General features: G+C 39.6%; 1 protein-coding gene across 2 annotated transcripts in view; it reads left to right on the top strand.

Annotated features, from left to right (window-relative positions):
• kcnh3 (potassium voltage-gated channel, subfamily H (eag-related), member 3) overlaps positions 1–13021 on the top strand; it is a 398012-nt gene that overhangs the window by 303734 nt on the left and 81257 nt on the right. For both annotated transcript variants that reach the window (XM_047371306.1, XM_047371305.1), the window contains exons 5-7: positions 7937–8195; positions 11750–11907; positions 12341–12542. In XM_047371306.1, the coding sequence (XP_047227262.1) occupies positions 7937–8195; positions 11750–11907; positions 12341–12542 (619 nt within the window). The remainder of the gene's footprint in view (positions 1–7936; positions 8196–11749; positions 11908–12340; positions 12543–13021) is intronic.

Genomic DNA, 13021 nt, shown 5'->3' with positions numbered 1-13021 from the left:
GGGGCACCAGATTTAGAAAAACAATAAATGTTGTGGTTCAAGCAGTTGTGTGGATTTCCAACCACATTAAGAGTTTTTACTGTTATCTCTCAATTGCGGATCCAAATATTCAAATTTCTGGGACTTTCCCGCAGTTCTCGAGCGAACAACCTTCTGCATGATTAAATCCTTTCACCTCTGAGTCCAAAAGCCGCTTCCAGGCTACGATTGTGTTCAAGAACCGTATCCAGCTTGCGGCTTGCCTCTCTTAACAATTCGCTCTGCATTTGATCAATTGCATTGAGAGACCAGCTGACCAAATCCATAATTTGCAAGTTTGGAAGATATGTAAAGTGAGGCTCTAAGAAAAACACAGACAAAAGCAGATGCAGAAGCAGGCAAGAGGGAGGGAGAGTAGTGGTTCCAGTAGTCCATTTCCTTAGTCTGGTTGTTTTCAGCAAACTGTTTGCAGGCTTTCTTGTTCATCTTCTATAGAACAGGCGTCCATCTGAGAAGTGTGGCGTATGGCACCAACAGGCCAACCCCCCACCCTTTCAACCTCTGCAAGCATTGCACCACCATTTGTACATCTATTTTCAAAAGACAACCTCTGGATATGACACAAAGCACTGAATTCCTTTAGTTGACCATAGTGAGGCCTGTTCTGAGTGGAACCTGTCCTGTTGAACTGGTGTATGGTCTTGGAAACTGTGCTGCAGCTCAGTTTTAGAGTGTTGGCAATCTTCTTACAGTGTAGGCCATCTTCATGTACAGCAACAATTATTTTTTTCAGATCCTCAGAGAGTTGAACCATGAGGTGAACTTCCAGTGACCAGTATGACAGAGTGTGAGAGCGATAACACCAAATTTAACACACCTGCTTCCCATTCACACCTGAAATCTTGTAACAATAGAGCCATCAGGGAGGGAAATTGGCTAATTGGACACAATTTGGACCTTATTACTCAGGGATGTACTTACTTTTGTTGCAGTTTAGAAATTAATGGCTGAGTAAAACCATAGTTTATTGTTGAATGTGCGAAAGATCTTGGTCTGCAAACAGATGTCTTCAGAAAAACTCATATATGATCTCACAGTTTCTGCAAACTTATTCAGATTAGTGGCTGGAGCTTCAAAACACTCCAAACAGGCCAATGAAAACAGGCCTCTAACATCTGCTTTGACTCATCAGTCAACTTCGTAACAGTCCACAAAGCAGGCTAAGAAGTTTTTCATTTCTGCTTATAGGTTGGAATGAGATGTAGCAGACAGTGATCAGAAAGTCCAAAGCAGCCCTGTTGATATACATCTTTTAAAAGTATCGTGACAGTAGTCCAGTGGGTTTTACACTGTCTGTATTTTGGAAGTTAATTGGAGAGGTTTCTCCTGGTAAAATCCCCACAAACAACAATGATGGAGCCTAAATTCTTTGTCTCCATGGTTGTTATCTGCCTCTGATGTGCAGGCTTGTAGTGGGATGTTAACTCTTGTCAAAACAAAAAAGGGTTACTTCCTCAGTGTCTTGCCAACCTGTGTTTTGTTTTGTTTCGTTTAGTTTCCTGGTCAGGTCATTGTTTACCCTGTCTTTCCATCCTCCTGTGTACAGTAGCCTAGCCCAGCTGTTCCTTGTCTATCTAATTACCTGGTCCTCGTTTCTCATTGATTCTCCCTGTCCTATCAGTTGGTATTTAAGCCCCTTTGTTTTCATTGTTCGGGGCTGGATCCTTCTGTTGTCATTGTTACCCTCGTCATGTCTGGTCACCCAGTGTCCTGGTCTGGATCTGGTTCGGAATGATTCTGATTTTCCTGCCTGGTCTGCGTATGAGAACAATTAAAGACTCATCTTACATTCATTCCTCTGGCTCCTGCCTCCTTCACTGCAAGTTGGTCCTATACAAATCCACACAGCATGACGCTCAGTGAATAAAACAGTTTACAGTTTATGAAAAATCAATCCAGATCAGCACTGCATGACTCATGAAACACTGTGACATCAGTACACCAACCTTTGTTCATTTAAAAGCAGATTCCACTTCCCCTCTTTTTCCCTGAGAGCTCCGTGCTGCGACCTGCTAGAAAACACTAGAACCCCGGCATCAGAAGTGCACTGTCCAGGATGTGTTCAGTGAGTCAGCTTACAATAAAGTTGAGGGCAGCAGATCCATTTGCCAGGTGGATAGACAGGAGCAGAACGCACAGTCCTTGCTGGTGGAGTTTGACGAGCATACCTGCCTGTTTTACCTTTCTGCGTCTTCAGTAAATTTAACAGAGAGCCCCCATGCTTCTAACCAGGATCTCAGAAAAACTGCTAATAAAGGACTGCCCGATGCTTAGGAATTGTTCTCTGGTAAAAGTGATTGTAGTATAGCAGCAAAGTAAAGTGCAAATGGGAAAAAAAAAACAAGAACAGGCTAGCTACTGACCCTTATGATCCAATAAGCATAGTATTTTAGGCTTATTGTTTACATTTGCCATTTAAGGTTTTTTTTTTCAAGAATTCGCAAATATGAATTACAAGGTTCAGTCTTGACTCATGAGTGTAGTACCGAGGCGGCCATCCACGGAGCCTCCTTGGAGGCATGGTTCAAATTGATTAAATATTTTTAAAAATTCAACAATAAGGATCAAATAAAAACTATGGCACCTAACAGTATTTTGGTTATTTCTTCAGACTATCAGTGTATTAAATGCTAGAGGATATCATTTAGTCATTGGTTTTAAAATGTTTTTTCATCAGGATTCATTTGTCTTCCAGCCAAATTAAAATATCTTAAACATTCAACGAATCCTCATTCAAATGGAGAGGCTGTGTGTTTTGGAGCCCATGAAACATCCAAACACAGGACTGTAAAATGAACACTAGCTTCAGAATAGCATTATCCTTTTTTTTCTACTTGCATGATGACTTCCTGGTCTGCTGCAGTGCAGTTAGTAGCTCAAACCACAACAGATGGTATGAAGGACGTGATGAATTTCTCCTTATCTGGTCTACTCCCAGTTAAAAGAGGTCTACATTTTGCTGATGCGACTGATAAAGATACTTACAGAATTTTGCAGTTTGCATGCTGCTGAAACGTCCACTTATAGAGTAATCAAGCAGCTGTTACATTGTTTCTTATCTTGCTATGCATGCTGTCATGTCTAAAAATTTGTTTTTACATGGGTATAAATTTGTGTAGCTTTGATGTTCGCCTGTTTAGCATAGCGCAAGTTTGGGAGGAAGCGTGTAAAATTCAGCATTTTACTTTGAACATTTTCTCATGACCTTATAAATAAAAAGACTGATACATATACTAACTGAAAAACTAAACACACAGGGCCTTATTGTTGTACAACCGTCTTCATACAGAAGTAATCCTTTCTGTACATTATTTTCGGAATTTGAATGCTTTTTGCAGAGTGTTGCTGAGCCTACCTCTGTTGAATGTTAAGAGTGGATCCCCTATTACATGTGATTGAGTGTGTTAGGTCATGCAGGGTTTCCAGGGTTCACTAAAAACAATTGCTCCTCTATGCTCTATGATAGAGCATAGGGGAGCATGGTGGCAGTGGTGTTAGCATATTTATGAGGGGCAGCCATACACACTGGCGAGGCTTGGTTGTTGACAATTTGAAGGAAGACTGTTTACACTGGTCTAAACCAAGATTAGGACCATTATTTTGTGGATATAATAAGGTAGATTACTGTAATGCTTTTTTGTGCTGCAGCCTACCTCTTCAATCTTTACAAAAACCCCATTAGGCCATTGTTGTGTATTGGGGTTTGGTCACTGTTAAAATGCCCATGTGAGAATGGTCCAGGGAGAGACTTTGTTGGATTTTATTTCAACCAGGCCAATATCAGATATTACTGATCTGTCCACCAATCTTTTACATTTGACCACAGAGTCAAATGCAAAAGGAATCCCCAAGAACTTTGAACACAGCCCCTTTTTATAGCCAGTTCAGGCAACACATTTATCTCCTGCATCTGGTTTTTTTCATCAGGGAGAGACTTTGTTGGATTTTATTTCAACCAGGCCAATATCAGATATTACTGATCTGTCCACCAATCTTTTACATTTGACCACAGAGTCAAATGCAAAAGGAATCCCCAAGAACTTTGAACACAGCCCCTTTTTATAGCCAGTTCAGGCAACACATTTATCTCCTGCATCTGGTTGTTGTCCCTTCAGAAACAGCTTTGATGAAGGAATGTGTCCTAGTCAACCTAGTTCTCCTGATCTAAGGTGTAATAACAAAGAACCATGTCCTTACAGGCACAGTCAGACCTCTGCCCCTTCCTTAGACAAATATTTTCTTGTCCAGGGGGCTCACAATTTACTGTGTTATGTTTTGTATTATAATAGGAGTGTTGCTATACATGGACCATGTACACAGTATATCCTAATACAGGCCCAGCCCAAATGGCTGGGAGCAACTCGGCAGTTTTGTGAAATCTTCAAAGAATACAATGTGTGGAGACACCACATTGAAGAACACCCTACTTTTTGAACAAAGTATCCCAAGGGAACCCATGGAGAGGGCAGCTAAAGTGGAGGGTTTTTCAGGACCTTCTGATGCACAATGGTGTAAGAGCTCTGACAGAATATTGCATTTTCCCACCCTCCACAAAATCTTCCCATCTTCCTCACAAATCACTGATGTCATGACAGATTTCATTACAAGGTTAAAAGAGAACTTTGACTGTATAGACTTGCTCTTCCTGCAGTGGTAATGAGCTTCGCCAGATGTGCTTTTACGGTATTACTACATGGAGACTTGAGACTTGAACCAGCCCGCTGCACTACATCTCTCCCTCAGCCTCTTTGTGGGCGTGACACTTCAGCTCCTGTCTGCGCTGTAGGTTGGCTCCACTTCCTGTTCCTGTTCCAGAGGAGTTCGAGGACGAACCGCCTCTTGTTGTACCTGTTCCTGTTCTGGAGGAGTTCGAAGACGAACCGCCTCTCTTTCCTGTTCCAGAGGGGTTCGAGGGCGAACCGCCTCTCCTTCCTGTTCCAGAGGGGTTTGAGGACGAACCGCCTCTTGTTGTACCTGTTCCTGTTCTGGAGGAGTTAGAAGACGAACTGCCTCTCTTTCCTGTTCCAGAGGGGTTCAAGGGCGAACCGCCTCTCCTTCTTGTTCCAGAGGGGTTTGAAGATGAACCGCCTCCATCTTTGGAGCCACAAAGGCAAATCTTCAGAGTTCTGCCGCAGATCTTCACGGCCTCGCCAAAGGTTCCAGCGATTCCTGCACTGCTCTCCAGAACTCCACCGTGGCTCCGAGTCTCCTGAGTTCCACCGCTGGGCTCCTGATTAGGACCTCAGAAGGTGCTCTACTCTGCTCAGCCAGCCTCCTGACCATCTGTTCCTTCAGCGTCTGCTCCAGGACCAGCCTCTTCGTTAATACATCAGGCTCCGTCATCGACCTTCAGATCATCTGCTTTCTCATCGCCGTCCTCCAGGTCAGCAGATCCGTCGTCGCCGGCCTCCTAGACTTCGTCAGGGTCCCGATGGCCCTCCTGGGTCTCCCACCTGAAGTGTGTGTCAGCTCGGGACAACCTCCTCGTCATCCTTCTGAACTCTGGGACGTCCTTCTGGTCGTCTTTCTGGACTCTGTGCCCGCACCTTTGAGTCACCCACCTGGACTCTGTTTTGTTCTTGTTTCCGCTCTGGTCGAGTTGTTTTTGGTTTTGTTTGCTGGCCCTGTTCGGGTAATTTATAACTTTGTCAGTTTTGCTATTTGTACGCTGGATCAAAATTATTTTTCCCTCCTTTGCTCTGTGTGGTGCATTAAAAAACAATGTAAAGAAAAAAAACAAGAATGTGAAATAGATAATACTTAAATTGGCTTAAGTCTGTGCATGTTACTGGTGAGTCTGGGGTATGCGCACTTTATGATGTACTCTGATGAGATGAGGGCATTAATTCCAATAGAAAGAAAACATCTGTACAAAATTGTTAACATTATACACCTGATTACATGCACTTGAGTTGTGACTGACTCAGATGGGCCCAAATAGGGACAAAACAGAATTTGTTATTTCAAAAGAAAATATATTGCAAACAACTCAAGTACAGTTGAGAAGCACAGTTAATATTTTTAATCCACCATTACTGTTTAATGCTCTTTCACTTTCAGCTCTAAACATCCCAGAAAAAAAAGATTTTAGCAATATATTGTGTTTGGTTCAAGATCAGTTTGACTATTTTGTTTTAATGCACATTTTATGTGACTAAGTGAATAAACGTTAAACATGCAAGCCAATACATCTTTTTTAGCTTCTTTGAAATATTTACCTTCACTTGCTGTCTGGGGGAAATGTCCTGCCCAGTTCATGGCCTTAGTTTTTAAATCTGGCCCAACTGATTTTGTAATTAAATAGCCCCGTCCTAATACGTCATCTTTAATTTACATACGGATAAAGATATCATCAAAAACCTAAATCAAAACTTTGATATTAGAAAATTCCTAGACAAAGTTTAATATCTGCGAAGGTGGTCTTTGTCTGCAAAGGTCGAGTGGTGTTGACGCTCATCTTTGAACCAGCAGGTACAGGTTGTCGCACCAGTTCTGTCATGTTCCCGGGACCTGAGTCCGAGTTTTGTGCCATAAATATGTTAATATGAGCTGGTAGGACAACAAAAGTTCCTTGAATCCTTAATGCATCTTTCAAATAAACCTATCGTCTACACGATTTTAAAGAACCCAGCAGTTACTGACCCTGTCTTCTGATGCTGCACATAGACAACACCCAAGCCTTGGCAAACCTTTCTTACAAAATGTCTCAACTGTCAATTTTTCCTTTCTTGTAATTGAGGAAAAGGTGGTAGTAGCCTTTTTTCAGCCAGCTGGTCAGCAGTGTGCAGCAGCAAATGAAGGTACGTCAGCACTGCATTAGTCTATGGTCCTTACAGGCAGACAAAACTTTGGCATTTTCTCTGCCATTAATTAAAAGGACTTTAAACCGTAGGAACAGTATGACAGAACATTTTTTTTACTTTTCGACTAACTTTTTTAAACCTTGGTATATGTTGATACTGGTAACCAGCCCAAGTCTAAAATTAATCCAAACTATTGATATAGTTTCAAAATCAACAGATTAAATACAAATATGTGTGCCAGTCTAAGGAAAAACATTGAAAATGATTTTGTGTTTCAGTCTGTATTCTTGTAATGAAAATCTCATTCTAAAAACTAAATATTAGGCTTAAAAAAACATTTTATTTTTAAAATAAACAAGGAGTAATAGTTATCACACAGTCATAGTGAAAAGAAAGCACAACTTCTTTTATATTCTAGCATTTTATACATTTCTAGGGTTTTGGGGTGTAGTTCGATTTTTACTGACTTGTTAAATAAAAAAATGCAGTGTATGTGGAATGTGTGGTGTGTGTTTTTGTACAGATGAGATTAGATTTAAATAATTTATAAAAGTTTATAAATACTAAATCATTTACACATCAAACCCTGGAGTGGATAGATGTTCTTTATCTTGACCTTTCCAGCAGCATGATAAATCGGTATTAGCTGTTATTACCTTTAAATTATCTCATATCAATACTTTTGCATTCCTTATTACTGGATCATGTTTTGTTAATATGTGAGGAGTGTACTGTTTTGGTTCAATTTTTAAAAAGATTCTGTCTCTTCACTTTTCGGATGGGTTGAAATCAGAGGGGGTTTTAGTTTCTATTTCTATGGAAATGCTGAAAGTGGAAGCTATTTGAAGACTTCCAAGCACCTACAGAGGCTTTTTCCCAAAGTAATTGACCTATTTTTTCTGCTCTTTCAAACTTATGATTAAATTCAATTGATTTGACTGAGTGTGTTTTTAGCTGCTGTATTACAAAAAGAAAGAAATAATTTTCCATTTTCAATTTACTTTTGGAAATAAAACGTCTTAGAAGGAAGTTAAAGAGGGAAATGATGCAGCTGTTGACATCTTTTACCTTTTTTTTCCTTTTATCCAATCCAGAACATGTTTGGGCAGAAACCCCCGATCCCAGAGTACAAAGTAGCAGCCATTCAGAAGTCTCGCTTCATCCTGCTCCACTACGGTACCTTCAAAGCCGGCTGGGACTGGTTGATTCTGCTGGCAACCTTTTACGTGGCCGTCACTGTTCCGTACAACGTTTGCTTCACAGTTGGTTGGGGACGGGAAGAAGGCAGCAGCACCACGTCACGAAGTCCACCCAGTGTCAGCGACATCCTGGTGGAGATTCTTTTTATTTTAGGTAAGAATCAACTACATTAAAAAAGACATCCAGTTATTAATTTACTCACTCGTCTAGTTTACCATCAGTCTGTGATCTACAGATTTTGTTAGTTTTGTGAGTATTTAATATTTATAATACTTTAATTTTAATGTGAAGAGACCATATAGCAACCAAAAAAAAAATAAAAAATTAACATACTGTATACAAGCTAAACAATTTGAATGTCATAGAGTGTACCAAGTATCTGATCCCAGGCCACCCAGCCAGATTTCTGGCTCTTACATACCTGTTATGTGTCCATATGGTACAGAGATCAATAATTCAGTAACACATACTCCTGATATCAAAATTTGTTGACAGCTGTCTACATAATCAGTTTCTTCCATTTCAAACTCAACACCCTATTGGTTAGACTAATGAGATATCAAATGTCATCAAGGTCTTGATAGTGGATCAGCACAAGCCTGGAATGTGTTATAAGATCTTTAGCAAGAAGCTTGGTGAGAAGGTGGCAGCTGTTGGTGCATTCATCCATCCATTGACCCTATGACTGCAATGAAGATTTGTAGCAAAATAGGATCAATAAAATATAACAATACTGTTAAAACAGATAAAACAGTCAATGCAATCCACACAAAAAATTTACTAAAATAGCAACAGTTCATAGCAAATAAAATGGATAGAAAGATGCAAAACATGGAACAAATGGAATAAAATGTCTGGGTAAAGATTCATCTGTATTCTGTTAAAGGCAAGTTGATAAAAGTTTGAGTTTACACCTTATTTTGTATAGTTCTTACAGACTGTATAATTCAATGAATATTATTTAAGTGTTTAGTGTAGGAAGCAGTACAAGTTACATGAACCGTTAGGTTTTACTGAAATAAAAAGGAGATTGTTGTATTAGCCACCTGCTGATTGAAGGTAAGCCAATAATCCTTCATCTACAAAATCTGTGAAAGTTTTTAATGATGCATGTTGAATTCAGAGGATATGAGCCATTTACTTTAGGCTGTTACGTCTCACTGCCAACTTCCTTCCAGGAAATCGGCAGGCCTCTTTGTTATTGTTTGTCAGTCTAAGAATGTTTGCATGAGATCCCTACAGTAGACATTTAGCTTTATTGGAAAAATCATAAATACAACATGACCCCTTCCCAGAAAGTTCAGCAGTGAAATTATATAAGCCACCTGCAGTAAAATGTGTAACTCCAGTCAGTCAATATCCCATTTGTTCCATCAGGTTAATTTATGCTTTTCATGAAGAAACTTGGTTTCATCCTAAAGACTCATGACCTTAAGTATAGTAAAACTGAGCAGTCAGCAGACTGACCTCCCGACTCATTTCCTGTTTATGCCCGGGTAAATGTATTTGTACTTTATTCTGAGAGATGCACTTTGAAGGAAAGCCTTTGAGAACTTTCTTCTGTGAATCTTTGAATAGCAGAAAAGATCTAAATCAAGCATTGATAATAAAGTGCATTATTGTTATCTCCCAAAATAACATGTCTATAAAAGCATCTGATGAAAGATTTAAAACTGATGCGTTCTTGAAGCCCTTCTGAAAAAAACTGGGGTTTTTTTGCAAATTTGATCTTTAATTAAAAAAAGACATCAGAGGCACTGACAGGCTTTTCTCCCATAGTTCCAGAAGACAGTTTGAATATGAGATTTTCTTAATCCTGGCCGCACGCAAATTAACAAGAGAAAAACAAAATGTGTTTTCTAGCTGAGGAAAACATTAGGATATCCTACCACATAATAGAAGGTGTCACATCCTTTGTCTGAAGTAACTTCAGTGAGATACTTCTTGAACTTTCCCGGGCATGTTGGCAGTTGTTTAGGATGTCCCCCACTTGTAGAAATGTTAAAATCCCTTACCGGATTCACAATGTTAGCCTCATAGCATAATTACCTAAGTCATATTTTGGCTTTCTCCTACAGTATCAATACAAAATATAATATTCTTGATGAAAAGTCTTTTTCTTGTTTTCCAAAAACAGTAAAATATGACTTAGGCAAGGCCTCAGACATCTATGTCAGTCTAACAATGGTATTCAGTCCCACTACAACAGTCACACCAAGCTAAGTGTCTGAGGTTTGACCTTTAAAATGCTGAGTAATGGGGGGCTGTCCTCATTTATTCATCACCAGAACAGTTTTTTACATAAATTTCAAAGTTTTAAATTATATTTCTTTCAGATTTTTGGTGGGTTATGTGATTTTTTTCTTTATTGGTGAAATTGATAATAAAAACACACTCTCTTTTATAGGGTATCAGATTTTATGGTTTGAGAAAAAAGACAGGGCCGTATTTAGTTGACACATAACTCAAAATAAATTTAAAATGGTGCACCAAATTCTTGTTTCAAAAACCTATTGAGCTTTTATGTTGTGTAAATATTTCCCCTGGAAAAAGAACAGTTCACAGAAATAATTAAAGGCCAAACTGCAACAGTCCTGTTGATGATGAGTATAAGTTTATTTCAGACCAGAACTGCCCAAACCCGTGTTGGACCCATTGCAACCCCTGGCTTTCATCCTAATGAGGCCTTGTTTGTTTAGTAATGCTGGTGTTTGGGCATTGCCCAACAGAAGCACAGTAAATGTTCAAATGTGTAAACAATATATATATTTCTAATTCTAACTCTGTTCTGCCAGGTTAAAATAAATTATTCCAGGTTCACCACATAATTAGTTTTCAATCATTTATCCTATATATATATATATATATATATATATATATATATATATATATATATAGATATGTGAGTGAGTGAGTGAGTGAGTGAGTGAGTGAGTGAGTGAGTGAGTGTATTTTGTGTTTAAAAAAATCCTAACCCTGTTCAAGCACATCAGCTAATATAATCTTCAGTAATATTAATTAATAATTAATTGGGTTGTTTTTTTATTTTTAACCGTGACAGAATACTTTAAGCTTCAGCTTAATGTAGTGTACAAGAACTGGGCTTTACTGTCAAGTTCAACGTGACGGGAGAGGGGCGCGGTGCTGGTGGTGTAGGGGTTAAGCGTACGACCCATCTATAAAGGCTGCAGTCTTCGTAGCGACCCTCCCGGGTTTGAGTCCCGTTTCCGGAGACCTTTGCCTGATGTCTTCCCCCCCTCTCTCCCTATTTCCTGTCTGCCTACTGTCGGAAAAACTGAAAAATAAAGGCCTCTAGTGCCACAAAGAAAATAGAAAAAAAGTGACAGGAGAGACAAAGATTATCATAACACAACATCAACATATCAAGTCCTCTCAAAGACTGCCTGTGTGAGCATAACAGCTCAACTCCACCTGGGCACACATACACAGACACACAGCTGTCACTGAGGTCTCACCTTAGAGAGAAAATATGGCCCCTGAAAAAGACTAGGTTTACCCAAAAACAACAACATCTAAATGAGGCCAGAATGAGCTGTGCTCACTATAACTTCATCATGTAAGTTCTTAAAAGAAGTGAGAGCCACTCATGTCCTTTTGAATGACCTAATAAACCATGCTAATAACTGCTGAAGCTGCATTGCTCTCATGTATCTTATTTATTAACAGCATGCTGTCGTTCTCTTTAGACATTGTACTGAACTTTCGTACGACATTTGTGAGCACTTCGGGTCAAGTGGTCTATGATGCCCGCTCCATCTGTGTTCACTACGTCACCACCTGGCTCTTTGTTGACCTTGTTGCTGCTCTGCCCTTTGACCTGCTTTATGCTTTCAACATCAGCGTGGTGAGTTAACCCCACAAATCAGAAAACAGTGTGTACCCATTAAGGTCCCTTACTTCCAACTTTTTTACAGAAAACAAATGTTATTTCCTGGTAAGACAATGATGAGGAAATGTCCAATTGGTGTGCACATTCCTGTAGCTCCAATGACAATCTATTTGATCAACATGTCTTTCATATTGTTGTTGTTCACATGTGCATTTCCTCTCTAATACGTTGGGATGTCCATGTGCAGCATTCTGAGAGGTGATGAACTGTGGGCTAAATTAGTTCAGTTAAAAGCTAAATTACTCTGTTCTGTTCTCATTCGAAAATGGAAAAATATTGGATTCTCTGTCAACAATAAATTAGAGATTGAATAAATGTAGTTGCTCTTATTTTTGCTTTAGACACTTGTTTGTTCTTCAGACTGTTTGAACTGTGTCCCTGTGTGCAGAACTTCAGGGTCCACCTGCTGAAGACTGTCCGACTGCTTCGGTTGCTGCGGCTACTGCAGAAGCTGGAGCGCTACTCACAATATAGCGCAGTGGTTCTGACTCTGCTCATGTCTATGTTTGCCCTGCTGGCCCACTGGATGGCCTGTGTCTGGTACTACATCGGTCGCAAGGAGATTGAAAGCCTGGGCTCCTGGGATATCGGTTAGTGTGCGCATTTCCTGTTCATGCACATTTGTTCTTAGGTTTTAGCTTACATATAGTGCCTTGCAAAAGCATCTGTACCCCCTGAATTTTAGAAGCACAAACTGCGATGTAATTCATTAGAACTGTTTCTGATAGACCAACGCAAATTAGTTACTAATTCTGATGTAGAACAAATATTTTACAAATATAAATCTGGAATGTGCGGTTTGCACTTGTATTCAGCTGAGTCAATATTAAAACCACCTTATACTGCAATAACAGCTTTAAGGCTTTTGGAGTTTGTCTCTTCCAGCTTTACATATCTATAGACTGAAATTTGTGCCCATTCTTGTTTGTAAAATGACTCACACTCAGTTAGAGTAGAAAGGATACTTCCGTGAACACCAAATTCTTAATTTGATTTAAATCTAGAGTTTGACAAGGCCATTCCAGGGGACTGCAAAACTGTCTCTGCTAAAGAAAGCATCCCAAAGCAT

Source organism: Girardinichthys multiradiatus, chromosome 7, assembly GCF_021462225.1.
Source record: "Girardinichthys multiradiatus isolate DD_20200921_A chromosome 7, DD_fGirMul_XY1, whole genome shotgun sequence".
Lineage (NCBI taxonomy): Eukaryota > Metazoa > Chordata > Actinopteri > Cyprinodontiformes > Goodeidae > Girardinichthys > Girardinichthys multiradiatus.
The sequence above is the reverse complement of the archived record's forward strand: the minus strand, read 5'-3'. Positions and strand labels throughout refer to the sequence as shown.